The sequence below is a fragment of the Chanos chanos genome, chromosome 5, assembly GCF_902362185.1.
Source record: "Chanos chanos chromosome 5, fChaCha1.1, whole genome shotgun sequence".
Classification (NCBI taxonomy): domain Eukaryota; kingdom Metazoa; phylum Chordata; class Actinopteri; order Gonorynchiformes; family Chanidae; genus Chanos; species Chanos chanos.
Genome location: NC_044499.1, coordinates 16,599,152 through 16,616,854, shown reverse-complemented (window position 1 = coordinate 16,616,854; position 17,703 = coordinate 16,599,152). Strand labels below are relative to the sequence as shown.

General features: G+C 42.3%; 1 protein-coding gene across 1 annotated transcript; it reads right to left on the bottom strand.

Annotated features, from left to right (window-relative positions):
* Window positions 1–4,453: 4,453 nt before the first annotated feature.
* plppr3a (phospholipid phosphatase related 3a) lies at window positions 4,454–9,814 on the bottom strand. Its single transcript, XM_030775608.1, has 7 exons — window positions 9,731–9,814; window positions 8,688–8,873; window positions 8,225–8,354; window positions 7,614–7,809; window positions 7,113–7,170; window positions 6,366–6,539; window positions 4,454–5,770 (listed from the first exon to the last, which is right to left on the bottom strand). The coding sequence occupies exons 1-7, from the start codon at window positions 9,809–9,811 to the stop codon at window positions 4,454–4,456; spliced, it is 2,142 nt and encodes a 713-aa protein (XP_030631468.1). The 5' UTR covers window positions 9,812–9,814.
* Window positions 9,815–17,703: the final 7,889 nt, after the last annotated feature.

Genomic DNA, 17,703 nt, shown 5'->3' with positions numbered 1-17,703 from the left:
CAAGGCGTCATCGCTTGGAGCTGATCTTCAAAACCAGGTTAGTGGTTTCTGAAATCTGATTAATAAGCACATGAGGAGCATGCCGTTGAGTAGAGTGCCTTCTTTAAGATACACAAAGCATTATGCAGGAGGTAGTAAAGTGCCAAAGAGATCCCCCGCCATGGTTTGAGAAATGAAAGGTTCTGGTTACATTTTCTTTCCTTTCCTTTAGGGAAATGCATGACTCACGGATGCTTAGTTTGGCTGCTGCTAGCAGCCCACATTTTGTTCTCCTTTGCATACAATAGCATATATATGCCCCCCCCCCATCCCTCTCAAAAAATAAATAAATAAATAAAAAAGAAAGAAAAAGATAAAATGGGGGTGGCTAGACAAAAAAAAAGATGCTAGCTGTCTCCATCAGAAGTTTAACATGAACTCTACCTTCTGAGATGTTTGAACATCAATGTTTAAAATTCTTGAAAAATTGAACTGAGTGTGTTTTTGTCCTTCTTTACAAGCAAAGGAGGTGAGAGGGATGAATTGCCGGAGGCTCAGACTCAAGCCTATTAGCAACTGTAGCAGAAGTGCTCCTGCCACAGGGCTCCTACAACCTCAAGATCAAACAAGCAGCCCATCCACTCACGGTGAAACCTTTTCTTTAAAGTTAATTGAGTTAAATCCGACGCTCAAAGTCTCTGAGGCAAGGGTCGGGATATCAAAAATCCTATCCTACTCTCCTGAGACACGCCATTGCATCAAACCAATCTCTGAATTTAAAAAGGTTAGTTTGTCTTAAGCTAGCATGATAAATGGAAACGCGGTGAAAATCTGAACTTTCAGTGTAATGAAAGTGGAGAATGAGGAAGCCGCTGCAAAATCTAAACAGATACTTTGTCATGGTAGAATAAGATAAATTTCCTTTGAAGCATTTCCCATCCACTGTGAAAGCCTCCTCTTCTCGTTTGATTTATTTTCCATCGGTGAGAGACGACCACGCCGATTTGAAATGTTTTGGTCTTATCTGTCCCTGCTCCTCTTTGACCTTACTCACGGATAAAAGGTCAAACACTGCTGTGTGAAGTGCAAAATGTTGGCAAAGCTTTTTCTATATGACTTCTCCATTCACCAGCTGCTGGCTGTTTTCTGTGAAGGCATCTGTGTCCTGTCAGTCAACTGGGCTTTGTGCCAGGAGCAGATTCACAGAATGAAGCTGCACCAGCTCGACTGGGGGGAGACGGACCCCCGCATGAGCACAAACAGTCAGGCTGGAGAGGAGACTGAATAAAACAGAATGAACGCTCACTGATCATCACCTCTGAAGTCTCTTAAGAAACCAGAGCATTTCCTCACTCATAACCATTCTGTCTTTTGATGGAAATGAGCAGTGGTCAAACTGTCAGTTTGTAACCGTTGCCAACTTTCAAACCCTCCAAATGAAAAACTCCAAGTGATGAAAATCTTCCTACCCGGAAGAATCTTGGCCTCAGTTTAATTAGAATTTATGCGGAGATAAAATCAAGCTGCAGCCATATGTTTCTTTAGTGATAAGAGTGGGCACGTAAGCCGCTCTGACTGTGTTCAAAATAGATGTGCAGTGCTGTGAATGCTATATCTTAAGCATATTAGTGAGACAGAACTACTTCATAGTTGGATGTAGTCATAACATATGACGATTGCATGAGCTCTTGCATTAGTATAGTTTAATGAGCCATGGTTTTACATTGTCAGTGGCTTCTATTACATTTCTTCCTGACAGACCATGTAGTCAATCCTATTCAAGTACTGTAATTGAGAAAATGAAGCCACACAGGTAGACAGCAGTGAACTAATAAAACATGACACCATGACCAGGGTCACTTGTACTTTCCTGAGCTAGTGACATTTTTCAGTTACAAAACAAGAGCCTTATGAATCAAGCATCTCTCTCTCTCTCTCTTTCTGTTTCTCTCTCTCCCTCTCTTTCTGTCTCTCTCTCTGTCTGTCTCTCTGTCTTTCTCTGTTACCCGCATACTCATACACTCACTCAGTCACTCACTTGCTCACACATACGCACACACACGCACGCGCGCACACACACACACGCACACACACACACACACACACACACAAACATACACAGTCATCCTAATTAGTGTGGTCTAATAACTGTGTCACTATGTTATTGTGCATTGTGAAGCCTTCAGGATATTTTCAGAGCAGCATAACTGTGTAGGATCTTGCTCATGCATCTGCAAGCAAATTCAAATCAATTCACTCAAGCTCACACACTCCAAACTCCCTCCTCTGAGACTGCAGCCTTTAAAGGGACCCTCTCATTATAAAAGATACACAGATCTGCATGTTAAAAGGAAAGACCTTTGGATTATTAGGCTGTTTTAGCACTCAGGGGTTTCATTCTGTGTTTCATCAAGTCCACTGAAGAGTTTTAAAATCCAGCTCAAAGCTTGCTTGTCTATGCAGCCAGATTTGCATTTAGTACAAAAGAGCCACACATCTCATCTAGCTAAAGAAAATGTTTTTTTTCCCGGGTATGTGTGGGGGTTATGTTATTCTGTGCGGATACTTTAGATCATAAATACCGGTGTGGGTGGCCACTGCAGATGATGATGATGAATGAATGATTTCTCCTCCTCACGGAACGTTTGGAAGTCAGTCAGAGCAAGATGAACTATACAACAAACAAACAAACAAACAACATTACAAAGAACAACAAAAAAAAGGAAGAACAAAAACAAGGAAAGACAACAAAGCATGTCTTGTATCTCCCCCTTGATTTTCTCATGGTGAATCAGAGCTGGGTGAGAAGATTGTGTCAGCGCGTGGGACAGTCAGAGGCCAGGCAGAACTCTGCCCCAGCAGCAGCAGTGTGGTCAGACTGGGACGCCTCATGACCCAGTAAGGAGGTGCCTAGCCTAGCTGCTCCTCAATCACACACACACACACACACACACACCACACACAAGTGCAGCACTGACTCATGCCTGAGGTGCTGAAAGGCCCCTGTGAGCGAGACCTCATTCCCATCCTGGCATGTTATGCTACTCCTCTCCTCCACTCCTCTCTGTGGATGCAGTCCTTTCTCTGATAATATCTAATTGATTTGCTTCTGTATGCAGTCTTTCATCCTCTGAGATTTGAAATACTGTTTTTTTTTTTTCAGGTTATAATGGTCTAACATGAATCATGTTTAGCGCTGGTTTCATTCTGACTGAGTGAGTGGGAGATTTCATTTCAGATATTTGATACGGAGTTACAGAGCAGTGCAATATGAATAATAAAGACTGCATTTATACAGTGGGACAGTAAATGCAATGGTTTCATCTGATCGTGTCTATATCACTACACTGTTCAACTCTCTTTGTTAAATACTGATAAGAACAAATACTGCATGTTTCACTTTTACTATTGAAAATATTGCAGGTCATTATATTTAATTTCTGAGATTATATTATCTTGTCAAAAAGAGCATTTTTATTTTCACCATCAAGATAACCCAATTACCAATAAATAAACAGAGCAGTTCCATAAAAATAACTCCTGTATTCTTACAATTTTATTGTGACCAAAACTTTAACAATGGGCATTTTATGAAATTTATTAAAGAACCTTTTTCTGCTGATATGTAGCAGTTCTTCCAAGTACTTCACCCACAGTACATAAATAAACACACATGCAAACGCACACACACACACACGCACACCCACACACACCCACACAAACAAACAAACAAACAAGCGACAGCACTCAATAGTTAAGTATAAAAAGGGAGAAAATTCACTAAGCCTACGTAACAAAAAAGCTTTTCAGTACAAGGCAACTCAACCATCCAGTTTCAGAAAAGAAGTTTAGTGGTGAGCATATTTGCCAGCCTTCTTTAGTACAACACTACACTGAAAATGTCTCCCACCTCTCCAAGAAATTGTTTCATCTGTTAATTAGTACAAATTCATATTCTATGGATCATTATGTGTGAATCTAACAGTTAGTGAGGAACTGATATTGTATACATGTCATACATTGTCAAAATGCTGGGCACGGAGCACGCCCATGGGACAGACCATGTAAAAATGGGTTGATTATGAGGCTCAGTGAATGTCCTCACTTCGTAAATCCATAATGAAAGCGATAGGAAATTATGACAAATTTTATGGTGTGGTTTCATACTCCGGATGAATGAATCCATGACAATCTCCTTTCAGCTCATCAGGTTTTCAGGGCAGCTTTCCTCACAGATTGCGTATGTAAACTTGACAGTCCCCTCGAGTCTGAATGGACCTTCTGGCCCTCATACGCTCTAATCCAGTCCAGATGCTCGCCAGAAGCCTACCAAGAGTAACGATACTCTTACTCCATCCACCGTGGAAAGAAAAAACAATACAAAAACAAAACATCGACAGGGCTCTTTTTTTTAAATGTACCTGATAGTTTCACAGTCTTCAGCATCCTGCATACTGGTCTTAAGGCTCCCGTTTTACTCTTTGAATCGTCGGTCTGTCTGTAAGCTCTTGAAGAAGTGATCGGGCTCCACGTGGGGCTGCGTGTTGTCCCACTCCTTGGCAGAGATGGAGGGTTTGCGGTGGAGGGGTGACTGGTGGCTGTGGCTGTCCAGCAGCAGGTCAGGGTGCGGGGGTGGAGGCAGGGGTGCCTGGTCAGACTCGCTGGTGGACGAGCCAAAGGAGTCTGCTTTGACGGGGTGGTACTCTCTCACGTTCTCCTGCCTCTGCAGGGTTCGGCTGTGCTCGTGAACCTCGCGGACGTCCACGCTGCTCCCGTTGGCCGAGCTCCTCCAATCCCAGGTGTTCCCATTTCCAGATGAGAGATGCACGACGGGGTGATGAGGCGCGTGCGCGTCCACGGTGACGATGCTGGTGCTATCGCGGTCGGAGGGAATGCGGTAGTAAGGCGACTCGGAGCCGGTGCTTGACGTAGCGCAAGACGAGGAGGCGGTCTCCGAAGACTTTGGCGTTGTGTTGACGGAGCCGTGCTGCTTGGACATGGCTATGACCTGCATGACACGCGGCTGGTTGGGCAGACGTGGGGGCTCTGGGGTGGCGGCTGGCACTGGGCCCTTCTCTGTAAGGGACAACCATTTAGCCCGTGTTGTGGCACTTTTAGGGGATACGGGCGGAGGTTTGGACGCCTCCTCTGGAATGTGGACTAATGGTGGCGCCCCAGGCCTGGCTGAAACCACCACCCTAGCGCCCGCTCCAGCCGCAGCGGCTCCTCTGTTGGCCTGCACTGTCGGATAGAGGGTGGGGGGCATGCCCATTTCCTCTTTGGATCCTCCTTCCGCCCCGATGTTGGCCTCGGTGATGTCCTCTTGCTCCTCGTCTCTTAAACTGAGACTGCGCATCTCAATGGACTTTTGCTTCCACTCGGACACCAGCTGTCTGGAACGCTGTGGATCCATAGGCACGTGGAAGGTCATGTGACGCTGAGCGGGCTCCTCCATGGCGTTGGTGCTGGCGCGTGGCAGTGTGTTGCTGAAAGTCACCATGGTTTCTTTACCCATGGGAGTACGCGGGGCCATGAGTTCCACATCAGCACTCGCCCTTTTTAGACTGCCTATGGACGCCTTCTCCCTACGCACCTTGCGGTTCAGGCCTGCCACATGGGGTGGGATGGAAAGCTCATCGTTACTCTCGGAGGCGTGTGCCTTCTGGTACACTGAATCATGACCACGCTGTGTCAGCGCTCTCAGAGCATCCTTCTGGTGCAGATGGGACTGTTTAACTAGCTTTGGAGATGACTCCTCAGAGGACTTGAAGTTTCCTACTGCAAACAGTGCCTGGAAAGAACAGCAGGACAAGTGCCATGTGACTACCAAAACAAACTTCGGATGAGGTCGTCGGCTAAAATTAAAATAACTTTTTTTTGTCACGAACACAACTCTTAGATGAAATATTTATTCGATCCATCAGTCACCAAGGGGTAATTCAGTGAAATTCAATGAAAATATTTGAATCTGAACAGTGAAGGCTGTTTCTAAGATCACTGAGAAAACCAGTAAAAAGGAAAGCATCAGAGAGAAGTAAGAGTAAAGAGATGACGGGGCTTAGAAAAAGAAAAGAGAAAAAAAAAAAGCTGTGAAATCGCAGCTGAAAAATCCTTTAGGAATTCTCACTGCAACAGAATAATATTCCTATAAATAGTTCTTTCACTAGACAGATTAGGAAACACTGCAATAGAAAAATAAGTCTGCAGTTTTCCTTCACTGACCCAGAACCAAGGCAGAGAAGACCAAAAGAAAAAGGTGGAAGGCTATTTTTTTTTTCAGAGAGAACCAGACATGCTCTTATGATACATTATTTGAGGTCAACCCAATGGCTGCGAACAATCTAAAAATCTTGGACAGTTAGTAAGCCACCGAGAGAGGTGCTTACCAGGTATATGGCGATGCCTGCTCCAATCACAAAACCCACATAGACGTCAATGGGATGGCTGCGGTACTGGGTGATCTGGGTTAGGCTAGCCAGGCCCGCTGCTATGGCGAACGCAAACACCAACATGGGCTTAAGCAGCTTGGTGCTGTTGGAGATGGTGGAATTGAAGTACATCTGACAGCCAGAGGAAAATAAAATGTTACTTTTTTTTTTGAAGACCTGTCAGTATTTGACACGTACCACCCTAAAATTAGAGTCCGTCCTCTCAAAACCGTCTAGTGTCATAGCTGATATATCACAGTGCTCTCTGTGACACTTAAAGCATAGCTGCAGCTGTCTGTTTGTCTTTTAAAACACTAAAGATGTAGTCACTTCATTAACAGTTGGAATCCCACATTGAGGTCAGCCAAGCATAACTAACACAAGAGGACTAATGAATGGCTAAAGCTGTCTGCCCTACAGCTGGGAGGGGGCACATTGACCCTGGCCTATAAAACCCTCACCATGCACTTGTTAGACAATTACCAGAGCTCATGCAGGCAGCATTTGACATGTTATAAATGCTAAACAGCAGGTCTGGGAAAAGCTGTCACTCTGGTACAAACACAGAGCTTAACACACTATTTCAATGTCAGTGGATCAGATTACTTTGTATCAGTTATTTTTTAGAGAAGACAGACATACGAGGTGAACACGGTACTTGGTATACGGGAGAGATACTTGAGACAAAGAGGGAGAAATGCTTACGGATATGTAGACAGCTGCAAAGCCAGAGAGACTGGCATGCTGTGAAGGAAAAGTTTTCCTGATGGAAAAAGAGAGAGAGAGAGAGAGAGAGAGAGAGAGAGAGGGAGACACTTTAGCGTATAAATCAACACTCCATTCAGTCAGAACAGAGGCACATGTCTCACGTCATATGGAAATGAGGCCAGATGAAGGAGATACGTAGGAGGACTGAAGAAAGCATCACGTGTAAATAAGAGAGCATGCAAAACCGAACGCCACATTTTTCTTTTTTTTTTTTTTTTGCGTTCAGATCCATTATCTGTGTCTACAGTGTGGGATTTGGGGCGCAAAGTCGATTCAAATCCACCGCTAATCCTTATCAGGGAGCACTGGAGTAAGATAAGTAAATAAACTGATCCTAACTCACAACAAACTCTGTTCACTTTCTGGACGTTTTTTGCAACATTCATATCAGATATTTATAATCATTCCGCGCTGTATGCACTGGACGTATGCGCTCACCTCGCTGACAGGATGGCGTACTGGTCTCGGCCAGAGCAGATGTCCTGCGTGACGTAAGGGTTCTTCTCACAGGACACACCCGGCACTGTATAGTTGGGTTTACAGACAGTCAGGAAGAAGGGAGTGTGATAGCCAGTGGCTAGTTGGATTACATCAGTCACTAAAGCTGTGGCACACAGCCCAAACACATGAACACCTGTGGAGAGGAGAGGAGAGGAGAGGAGAGGAGAGGAGAGGAGAGGAGAGGAGAGGAGAGGAGAGGAGAGGAGAGGAGGGGAGAAGAGAGCATTACTCAGTAGAAAAACCAACATAAAGCACAAAATGGTGAACTGTTTGTAACCATCTGGGGTGGTTTGTTCTTATACCAGAGCCACTCCTCCCATATGTTTCTTTATAAATAGACAGCCCCATGAAACTGCCAGTGACTGTCTGAATAATGAATGCCAAGAATCATCAGTGATTCTATTCTCTGGTACAAAATGCCCTAAGCAAACACAGGAGGCATTTTGTCCCGCTTGTCTTCTGTCTTTTCAACTCAACGATCATTACAAGTGGTGGTCCTTCATTGCAAAATGTTCAAGCGAAATAACGAAAAGAGAGATGGGACGTACCAACGAAACGCACAGTCCTACGCAGGAAGGAGTTGAAGTTGCAGCCTCCTGCATTGATGCTGCCCTCAGAGCTGGGATGGATCTTCAGCCTGGACTGCATGCAGTACATCAGAGCCTCCCCCAGCATGATCTGAGCACAAAAAAAAACCCCATGAGAACAACACTAAATAATACCGACGTCATTACGGAAATATGAATAGAGAAACACATCTCTTGTGATACTCAGAGTGTTAAAGTCAGAATGAGGCAAAATATCCTGGGAATATTTCATTTAGAATGTGTTAAATGTTGTAAAAGACGTTTACAGATTACCGTTTCAGTGTGTCACGCGCATTGCCAAAATGTAGCATTTAGCACAATGTTATATGGCATTCATTGTGAATGAATTGTAATGAAATGATGCATAGTGACACACTGTTGGCAGTGAGGTTATAATAAAACGTGGTAGTGGTGTGGTACTCACAGAGGCAGCAGGGCCAGCGAAAGCCAGGCTGAGTAGCATGAGCAGGGGGATGAGTTCATCCCCCGTCTCCACGTACGGCATACTCAGAGTCCTGTCATGGCAACGGAAGCCCACCTTAGCTGGCTGAAGCACATCTGTCAGCTCCAGGAAGTACAGAGAGATCATGGAGGAGGCCACGATTGGTAGCTGAGAGAAAGAGAGAGAGAGAGAGAGAGAGAGAGAGAGAGAGAGAGAGAGAGGGAGGGTGAGAGAGAGAGAGACGTACAGACAGCCAGAAAAAGAAACATTATAGCAGTACATTTTGTTAACGGTAGGAATTATGGAAATTTCCTGAATTATTCAAATCATTTCTCCAAACTGTTACCAGCTCTATTTATTATCGTTCTGGAGTAAATCTGTTGCTTTTGCTAAGTGCACGTCAAGTTCTAATCTCATTAAACAGACAGGATAGCTGTTTAAACCCTAATAATCCAGGTTGTGAGTCAACACAAGCCTATTAGCCATGTCTGAGGTCAATTACATATAATCACACTCAATTAACTCATTCAGACATTGGAGAGGCCATTCTAAGTTTTTGGCCCAAAATGACTGACTCAGTTAACATTAACATACGTAAATATTCACACAAATACAACCATCAAGACATCGCAAATAAAATATTATGTGCATAAACTGTCACTTCTTTGACTGGAGATGAGCTATGAAACACCCAAAGATTTAAAGACCACATATTAAGGTTATACCACAAGACAACAATTACCAACGATCGCATTGCCAGCTTTAAAAAGCATATGAATCTACGGAATCATTTTACAGCATTTGTGGAGGGAGCAGTATTGTCAAAATGTCTTTGGAGTGGCTGAACTCATGGGATATAGAGTCTCACAGTTTAACACAAGACTGAGATGATAAACGAGTGAAGAAAAACTATCCTGTAATCTTGTGAGTATGAATGCATGTCACCTGTGCCTCCAGGTATGTTTAATTAAATTCTGTTCCTCATTTGCTTCATTCTGTCATATTGTCAATCCCTCAATACTTACTTCTACAAAGTAGAAACAAGGCAGTAATGTCATACTGTCTTTGGGTGGTTTCTTCTTGGGCTTGTCTTTTGGAGACATCATTTTGGGGCTGGAGCGTGAGGTAAAACCTGAGAAGAACGGTTTGACAGATATGAAAAGAGCTAATATCCTTTTAATTTTCAGTCAGAATTAGTGTTTAGTTATCTAATGTTAGACAACGTAATAAAAACTACAAACATTCTGTTGGCACTTACAGAACAAAATCAAACTCTCATCTACAATCGTGTTTTGATGTGGAGATAAATAAGCCACGTAAAAATGATAACGTACGTGTCTGAATGACATTTCTTATTACGTCTTATGCAGCATGCGTGTCCAGCATTTTCGGCACTGATGTTATTAAAAAGATTTATCTCTGATTTCTTTGAGAGCCTTTTAAAACTATTAAGCTTGACCTACTGAAATATAAGTCTGTAGGTCACTCACATACTTTTCCTGCGGTCAGAAGAGATATGCAATTCTTGTTTATACTGACAATCTGTTTGGGAACCCATGGATTTACAAAAAAGATAAGCTGCTGCCAATCTGTGTATGAGACATTAAAGAAAAACAAATGGTGTAACCAGCCGTCCTGTCTATGAAACCTTTTCCCCTGTTCCCTATAAAATTGAAAAACTGAAAAAGCTCTAAAATTGTAGTCTTTTCAGCTTTCATCTTTGAAAGAGGGAAATAAATCAGTTAAAGTGCTGCAGAGACAACTATGGAAGCTCTTTCTGAAAATCCTGTGTCAGTTTCTGCATGAAATAATTGGGTTTTCGGTCTTTGGGTCTTGGAATGCAATGTAAGAAATGCATATTAAAAATTAAGATCAGGCTAGAACTTTCCACAGAAAACAAAATGTCTCTCTCTCTGTGATTTTTAAAATAAATCCAAGGAAAATGAATCAAATGCACATTTTACATGTGAATTTTTACATTTACATCATAATGTGATTTGAATTGGTAGTGATAGGAAAACATAGGCTAGTGTTACTGACAATGTGTGACACCTGACAGGTCTATTTTAAATCAGGGATTGTTAACCACAAACCAACACTGTTTTGGAAGACAATATGATTGTAGTAGACAATTCAACCAGCTATGGAAAGGTTAAGCTGATGATAGCATCTCCCCCTTATTTTTGTGCAGGCCGTATCCTGACATCCAATGCATTCCTGCCTTTCCTTACATTCTCAGTCAGGGTATGTAATAGGCTTGATCTGTCCTCTGTTGCCTCACTGGCAGAGGGATAATTGAGTTTGGGCCAAAACATGGTGGCCATACACGCATCCATGCCTACACACTAAACCAAACAAAGGGGGTTCTTTTCTAGGGAAAGTGGACTATTTATCTTGTTTAGCTGCATTTGTCTCTGGAGAGAGTAGAGGATATGGAGAGGGCTGGTTTTAAACAGACTCCAGTCTGTTCACTGAAACAGTCTGTTGGTTAGCCTTCAAAAAATCCAAAGCAGGAAAGGAGCAAACAAGCTTTTAAAGGAATCTTCTCACCAGACTGGGTGAGAACAGGCTGAGAGAGAGAGGGAGAGAGAGAGAGAGAGAGAGAGAGAGAGCAGAGAAACAACCACTGCCATTTTACATGCCAAGTACATCCAACCCTTTCAGATATACCAACTATTTCCTTGTTTTCTTTTGAGAAACACTCCAAGATTAAGTTCTATTAAGAAAATTTACATATGCAAAAGGTTTTGTATAGACACTGCCTCTTACTCCTGGTTGATCACTGTTTGGTGTGGGAGTTATATAAACCTCAGTTATATAGGATACATTTCTGATAGTAACAAAAAGTTATGTTCCATTACTGCCAAAAACAAAACTTTACCAGTACTGTCTTTTTGTCATACATTTGAGTATAGGCATATATTCATATATTTGATCTGTTCTGCAGCTCCTATACTGTGTTACACCCTGGTGAATGAAAAGTCAACGTTTCTCAAGCTGAGACAGAAATCAGTCTTGACGAAGCAAAGTCTCTCTCTCTCTCTCTCTCTCTCGCTCTCTCTCTTTCACACACACACACGCGCACACACACGACAGAGAGGGGGGGGGGGGCAGCAGAGAAAGAGAGAGAGAGAGAGAGAGAGAGAGAGAGAATCCAAGTGAGCTTCTGTAAAACTGCGCTGTCCACTGTATGGTTCTGAATCAATTCTGAGCGCATGAATGCATGCCGAGCTCACATACCGGGAAAATAATGAGACGAAAAATAGGCACTGACTGACATCTGGGACCCACAAAAATGAATCTCATATTATTGTAGACTAGAAGTGCACCTATCCCATACAATTTCTAACGAACTGAGGACACCCCCCAACCCTTGATGTATTGGTCAAGTGGCACTTAAACAAAAGAAATAATGACATAAAAAATAAATAAATAATACAATGAATGAAACCATCTTTGGGCATCTCAGTGCATTCTCGTTATGTGTGACAAACATGCTTTGGCTAAAACTGCTCTGTTTCTTCTCCACTGAGGGGGTGACAGAGGAGCAGTGTGAGAGATATATTGTCACATATGGCGACATAATCAGCAGTCACTACATCTGTCATTAGCAATGCAATACTTCGACATGCTCTTTGTGTGAATCGACTACTTGGAGTGTAATGGAACAGAATCGTAACAATAAGGGTAACAATAACCTGAGAAGGAATGTTTTGGATTTACCAAGCCCTAACCGCATGCCGTAGAATGCCTGCTTCATTTCCATTTCCTTCAAGAGACTCCACAAATCAGCACAGACATACAAGGTTGATCTCACCTCTTTCTCGTTGACTGTGTAAATTCAACGACTCCTTGCGACCCCTTCCCCGTTTTTTCGATCGTCTGTGGTGCTCCAGTTTTCCTGATTGCAACCTAATCCATTTCACGCTCTTAAAACCGAAGCCTTCGACTGAATGGACACGAAATTTGTGTCCAGTAAGCTTTCTTTCGAGATTTCGAGTGCAGGGTAAAGAAAGTCTAACTGAAAATACTTCTTCTTCAACAATACTGAAAGCATCGGAAAGAAACTCGAGATTCAGTTCTTGTCTTAGCACCTGCGATTATCGTGACGAATGGGTATTCAGCCACTTTCCCAAGAGTGCTTCAGAATGCGGACCTCTTGATAAAGAGTGATAGTAAACGGTGATAGGAATGCAGTCAGTGTGGAGGGCACAGTGGACACAAAGAGGGGGGGTTGGGGGTATTGGAGGGAGGGGACAACGTGTAAATGAGGGAGGAGGCGGTCTGCTCCTTCACACACACACAGACACACGCACACACGCACGCGCGCGCGCACACACACACATACACACACACACACAAAATCCTTTGCCATGTCCCTCCTCCCTACATATGGATTCAAGTGCATAAGTCTGGCAGAACAAAAGACGTTGATACTTGTGGGCTTGGTTATGTTGCTGCGGGGAATCCTACATTGTGTGATAAGCTTAATTTGATTTTTTGTTGTTGTTATTTCTGCAAGTCTATTCCGGAGTCATGGCCAAATCAGTTTTGATTTCTTATAATGTTAGACATATCTCGTGTCGAATACAATAATATAATGCCCTCGTGTGTCTCGCAATATGATTTCCTGTGTCTACTGCGACCGAAGGACACACGTTTTTGACCATGCGCCTCTTTGTGTCTCGCTATGTTCTCCATCACAGATAGGCAGACAGCACATGGCGGGCAACGCCTCCAGTGAGAAAATGTCATAAGAGTCAGGCACGCGCATGCTTACCCCCCCCCCCCCCCCCCCCCCCCCCCCCCCCACTTAACGCGTGGGTGAATCATACAATCACTTTCCACATATTAACATTTTGACTGAATAATGGTATACAGCATATACAGTGTTGAACACTGTATTAAGATTTTTCTGTCGGGATTTTAATGTATGCGTTTGGTTTCACCAGTGATCGTCCATACACTCAACCTAATCTGTCGATCCAGGACTCCCACGGTTATGAATTCTTTATACGTCTTTTACTGAAGAAACAGATCTTGTACATTGAATATGAGAACCACTCAACTGCATATCTTCCATCCATTAATAACTAATCAATTGTATACAGTGAATGGGATTTTCGAAGAAACTCCACTGATATGTCATGCATTGGTTTCTGCACGCTGTTTGCATTTTGGTAGAAGGCTATGAATTCGGTAGAAAAACCTTTCACATCCATCCCCCCCTTTTCCTTCCCTCACTAGAAGAATAGGGGGGTCTCCGCTCAGCAATAGGCTTACTTTTGGTTGCCCAGGAGATTGTATTAGGCCTCTTGGGCAGCTTTCTTATACCTCTGGGTTGGGCACAGCTGCGGTACAGCTAATAAACTCATCACTCAGCCATTCAGCTACGTTCCCAATGTCTTCTTGAGCCAATTAGTTGCATAGTCAGTGTGGAACGACTGCATTTACAACGCTTTCTATGCTTTCGTAACACACTCATAAATTCCTGCATGTAAACACACACACACGCACGCAGTCGCGCTGTCTCTTAAATTGAGCCGGACAGGAGCTTACAATTTGGTGTTGACAGTGTCACATGCTCTGTTCTGGTTAAAACATTCAAATCTATTGAAGAACCTTAATTTTAAAAACCTCTTGCCTAGATGAGTGGTAATTGAATGCCTCGGGGATCAATTTGTTTCTTGAGTTGATTAAAATGCTTCTTGACTTTTCGCACGGTTGACCCAATTACACCGTCCAAACGCACTGCTCCCGTCCTCTCCGACTCCATTTTTACGGGCTAGCTGTGACTGATTGGGTTGTGATTGATTTTTGCCCCACTCTCAACTGCGGCCCCGTTCCCCTCAGAGCCTGGGTTACATCGGCAAATAAAGGCAACTGTTTAAATTTGTGCTTTCCTGAGCCACCACGGAAATCTTCTGGTCAGATATTCTCAGGAGGTATTCCTCGACTACATGTTTCTGCCTGAGAGAGCGTCTTGAGTTGGCAATGTGACACAACCGTGGTCCTGGTCTGACTTCGAATTCCGTAAAGTAATATTTTGAAATTGGAATGGAAATCGGCCGGTATCTCACAAATAACCACAATCCATGTAAAAATAGCATGTGTTGTTACATATGAGGTAATTGTGTACGGACCTTCCTTTTGTTTCTCATCACAGTGTTCTACAGACGATAAGCTACATTTCTAGTCTACAAGCATGGATCTATTCTCTTGTTGAAGATTTCGAGTAAATGTTTTCACTCTGGAGATAAATTTTCAATTTATGTTTAAATATCAAGCCAGAATGCTTTCATAGATCCTATTGGGAAACCCATTATTCTGACGTCCATGCGTATGGGGGAACTCTGTCCTCAGTAAAAGGACTTAAGCGACCCCTGGTGGATAATATATGCCATTGTCAAGGACAAATATTTAGTATTATTTGAAGAACAGCACAACCCCATTGCATACTGTCTGCCTTCAGCTCCCAGCCTTTAACTCACCCCTAGATCTTTTGACCTGGGCGCCTTCAGACATATCTTAAACTTAGAATCTCTCAGTAAAATTCTGTAAAATACCTTTGAGTCTAAGGGTACTATTTTAGGAGAATTCTCACCTGGCTGTCATAGTAACAAGAGCTCTGAGTCATTGCTGATAAAACCGTTCTGCTTGAATTTTTAAGAACAGTGTTTTAATTGCTTGGAAAAAGCTTTGTCCCTTATATTATAATAATATAGTGCTGAGGTGAATCCTGTTAAAATATTGTAGGAAACAGTTTTATACTTCCACAGGAGGTTCTGTTTTTGAATATGTACAGTAAATATGATGTAAACTATTCCACACGGATCTGTAGTATGCTTGTGTCTCTACGCTCTTCCCTGTAAACACTGCCCTACTACATGCTGCCCCTGGAAGCAAAAATAATTTTTCAAATTTGTGAAATGTCAAATTTGAAAATCCAGCAGACGATATGCAGCTAAAATGTCTCTTTTGTCAGTGATGTTCACCCACTAGACAACTGGATGAAAGAAGATATAAACTGAACATCACATGCATTTCTCCATTTCAATTAAAATCAAACTGAAGGTTTTAGACAGATTTTATTAAAAGTCTGTTTAAAGTTACCGCACATCTGACCTCACACAAGAAATCATTCTGAAATATTTTCTAATGTTTTAACAAAACAAAAACTGAAGAGTTTTCTCTTATATCTATTTGCCAGTATAATGACAAATGCAGAGGGACAGAGGGATAATCAAGAAAAATAAAAAAAAAGAAATGAAACTGACAGATAGCTGCCAGAGAAGGGGAAGCAGAGGGAATTGTGAAAAATAAACAATGCATTAATTCACCATTTCCATGTATTTCTGAACTTGAAAGAAAATATAACTTGGAATGCAACTTTACTAGAGAATGCTGTTATCATCAGATTTGATAGATATTAACAAATCAAATATGTGTCTTTGAATTATTACCAAATGTATCTTGCTCTTATTTGCATAATATTTTAATATCCAATTTTGTTGCCTGTGTTTGATGTTATTGAGGTCATTTTTTGAATTTGCCGTACAAACATGTCGCAGAATTATTTGAGAAGATCTAAATAAATGAAATCATTATACCGGCTATGTTTACACTTCATCTACTATGCAACAAATAACACCACGGAGCAGTCGACTCAAGCCTGTTTCGCAGGCACAGATTTGTAGACAGTGAAGAATCAGCAGTGGCAGTCGGCATGAGGCACAAAACCCTAATCAAAGTAGCATATGGTAGCACCTTCTGAGAACATGTTGTGTAATCAAGAACAGCAGGGTCAAGAGGTTACTGAAGCATACACGTTCCAGTGTGAAAGATATGGTGATGACAGCGATAATAAACTGTAGTATGTGTGACAGTGACAATGCTCTATATGACTGTTTCTTTTTGTCCTTAAAGAGTACGTCCTGTTACTTCTGGAATTACAGGATTCAGCAGTGACGGCTGTCGCGTCCATTCATCACAATTTGGAACCGGCTGCGTCCTCACACAACATAGACATACAACATACAACACTGACATTTTTTTCCTGACAAAATATGAAACATTTCTGGCCTAAGGAAGTAGAATTCAAACAGCATATGTTATTTGCGATGTCTGTTTTTCCTCTTTCTTGATTCCAGACCTCAGCTTTAGTCAGATTCTCAGAGGTGTTGATGTGTTGGCAATATATCCTCTTGTTCACGGCTCAGAATTGTGACCAGTGTCGTACTTGCACAGTGGCAGAGATGTAGACACAATTTCAGAAATGTCATAAAACATGTCCACAGATGTACTCAACTAATCAGTTCATTTAGCCACCCATTTTGACAGATACACGGACAGTTAAACACAGACTGAGACAGACTGAAGGACATCAAAAACATTTCTACTGTGCATTCCTTTGATACTAGACAGATGAAAATTCCAGGGGGAGTTTGTAGTCTTGCAAAACAATAACAGCAATCAAAATCAAATGCGTATGACTGAGGTAAAGTTACATTTGCTTTTTTTTTTTTTTTTCATTCACCCCGTAATTTAAAATCCTCTTTTAAAGTTCAACGTGGAGCTGAGCCAAAGTGTTTAAATGCTTCCTGACAGCAGTTCAAGATGTGTAGGCTCCTCGTTTTTACCACATACTTCATCAAAACCATAATGGTCAGCCAAGCATGGTCACATTCTGAAAGAGCACTGCATTTTCATAATGGATCTATTGTCCACCCATCCCCACCAAAGAACATGCCAGCTTCTCTGTCATCCCAGTGCTCTATCTCCTCAGCCTTACACTGTCTGTCTTCAAATGTTTTTTTTCTTAACCAATAAAAGATAGTTTTACAAGGTCACTTTGAAGCTAATCGTGTGCAGCCAGCTGCACTGTTCTCAACTTCTGGTGGACCTTATTGGCATGGATTGGATGGAATAGCTTTTTTTTTAGGCAGGGAATCTGACAGTTGACTGACATTGCCTCTAATGAATCACTCATTACTATAAT

Coding starts and splice junctions, on each gene's coding strand:
- plppr3a (XM_030775608.1), bottom strand. CDS start 9,811: ATGATGTCTCCAAAAGACAAGCCCAAGAAGAAACCACCCAAAGACAGT. Junction 8,355..8,687: donor TCGCTGGCCCTGCTGCCTCT/GTGAGTACCACA, acceptor TTTTGTGCTCAG/ATCATGCTGGGGGAGGCTCT. Junction 7,810..8,224: donor TAGGACTGTGCGTTTCGTTG/GTACGTCCCATC, acceptor TCCTCTCCACAG/GTGTTCATGTGTTTGGGCTG.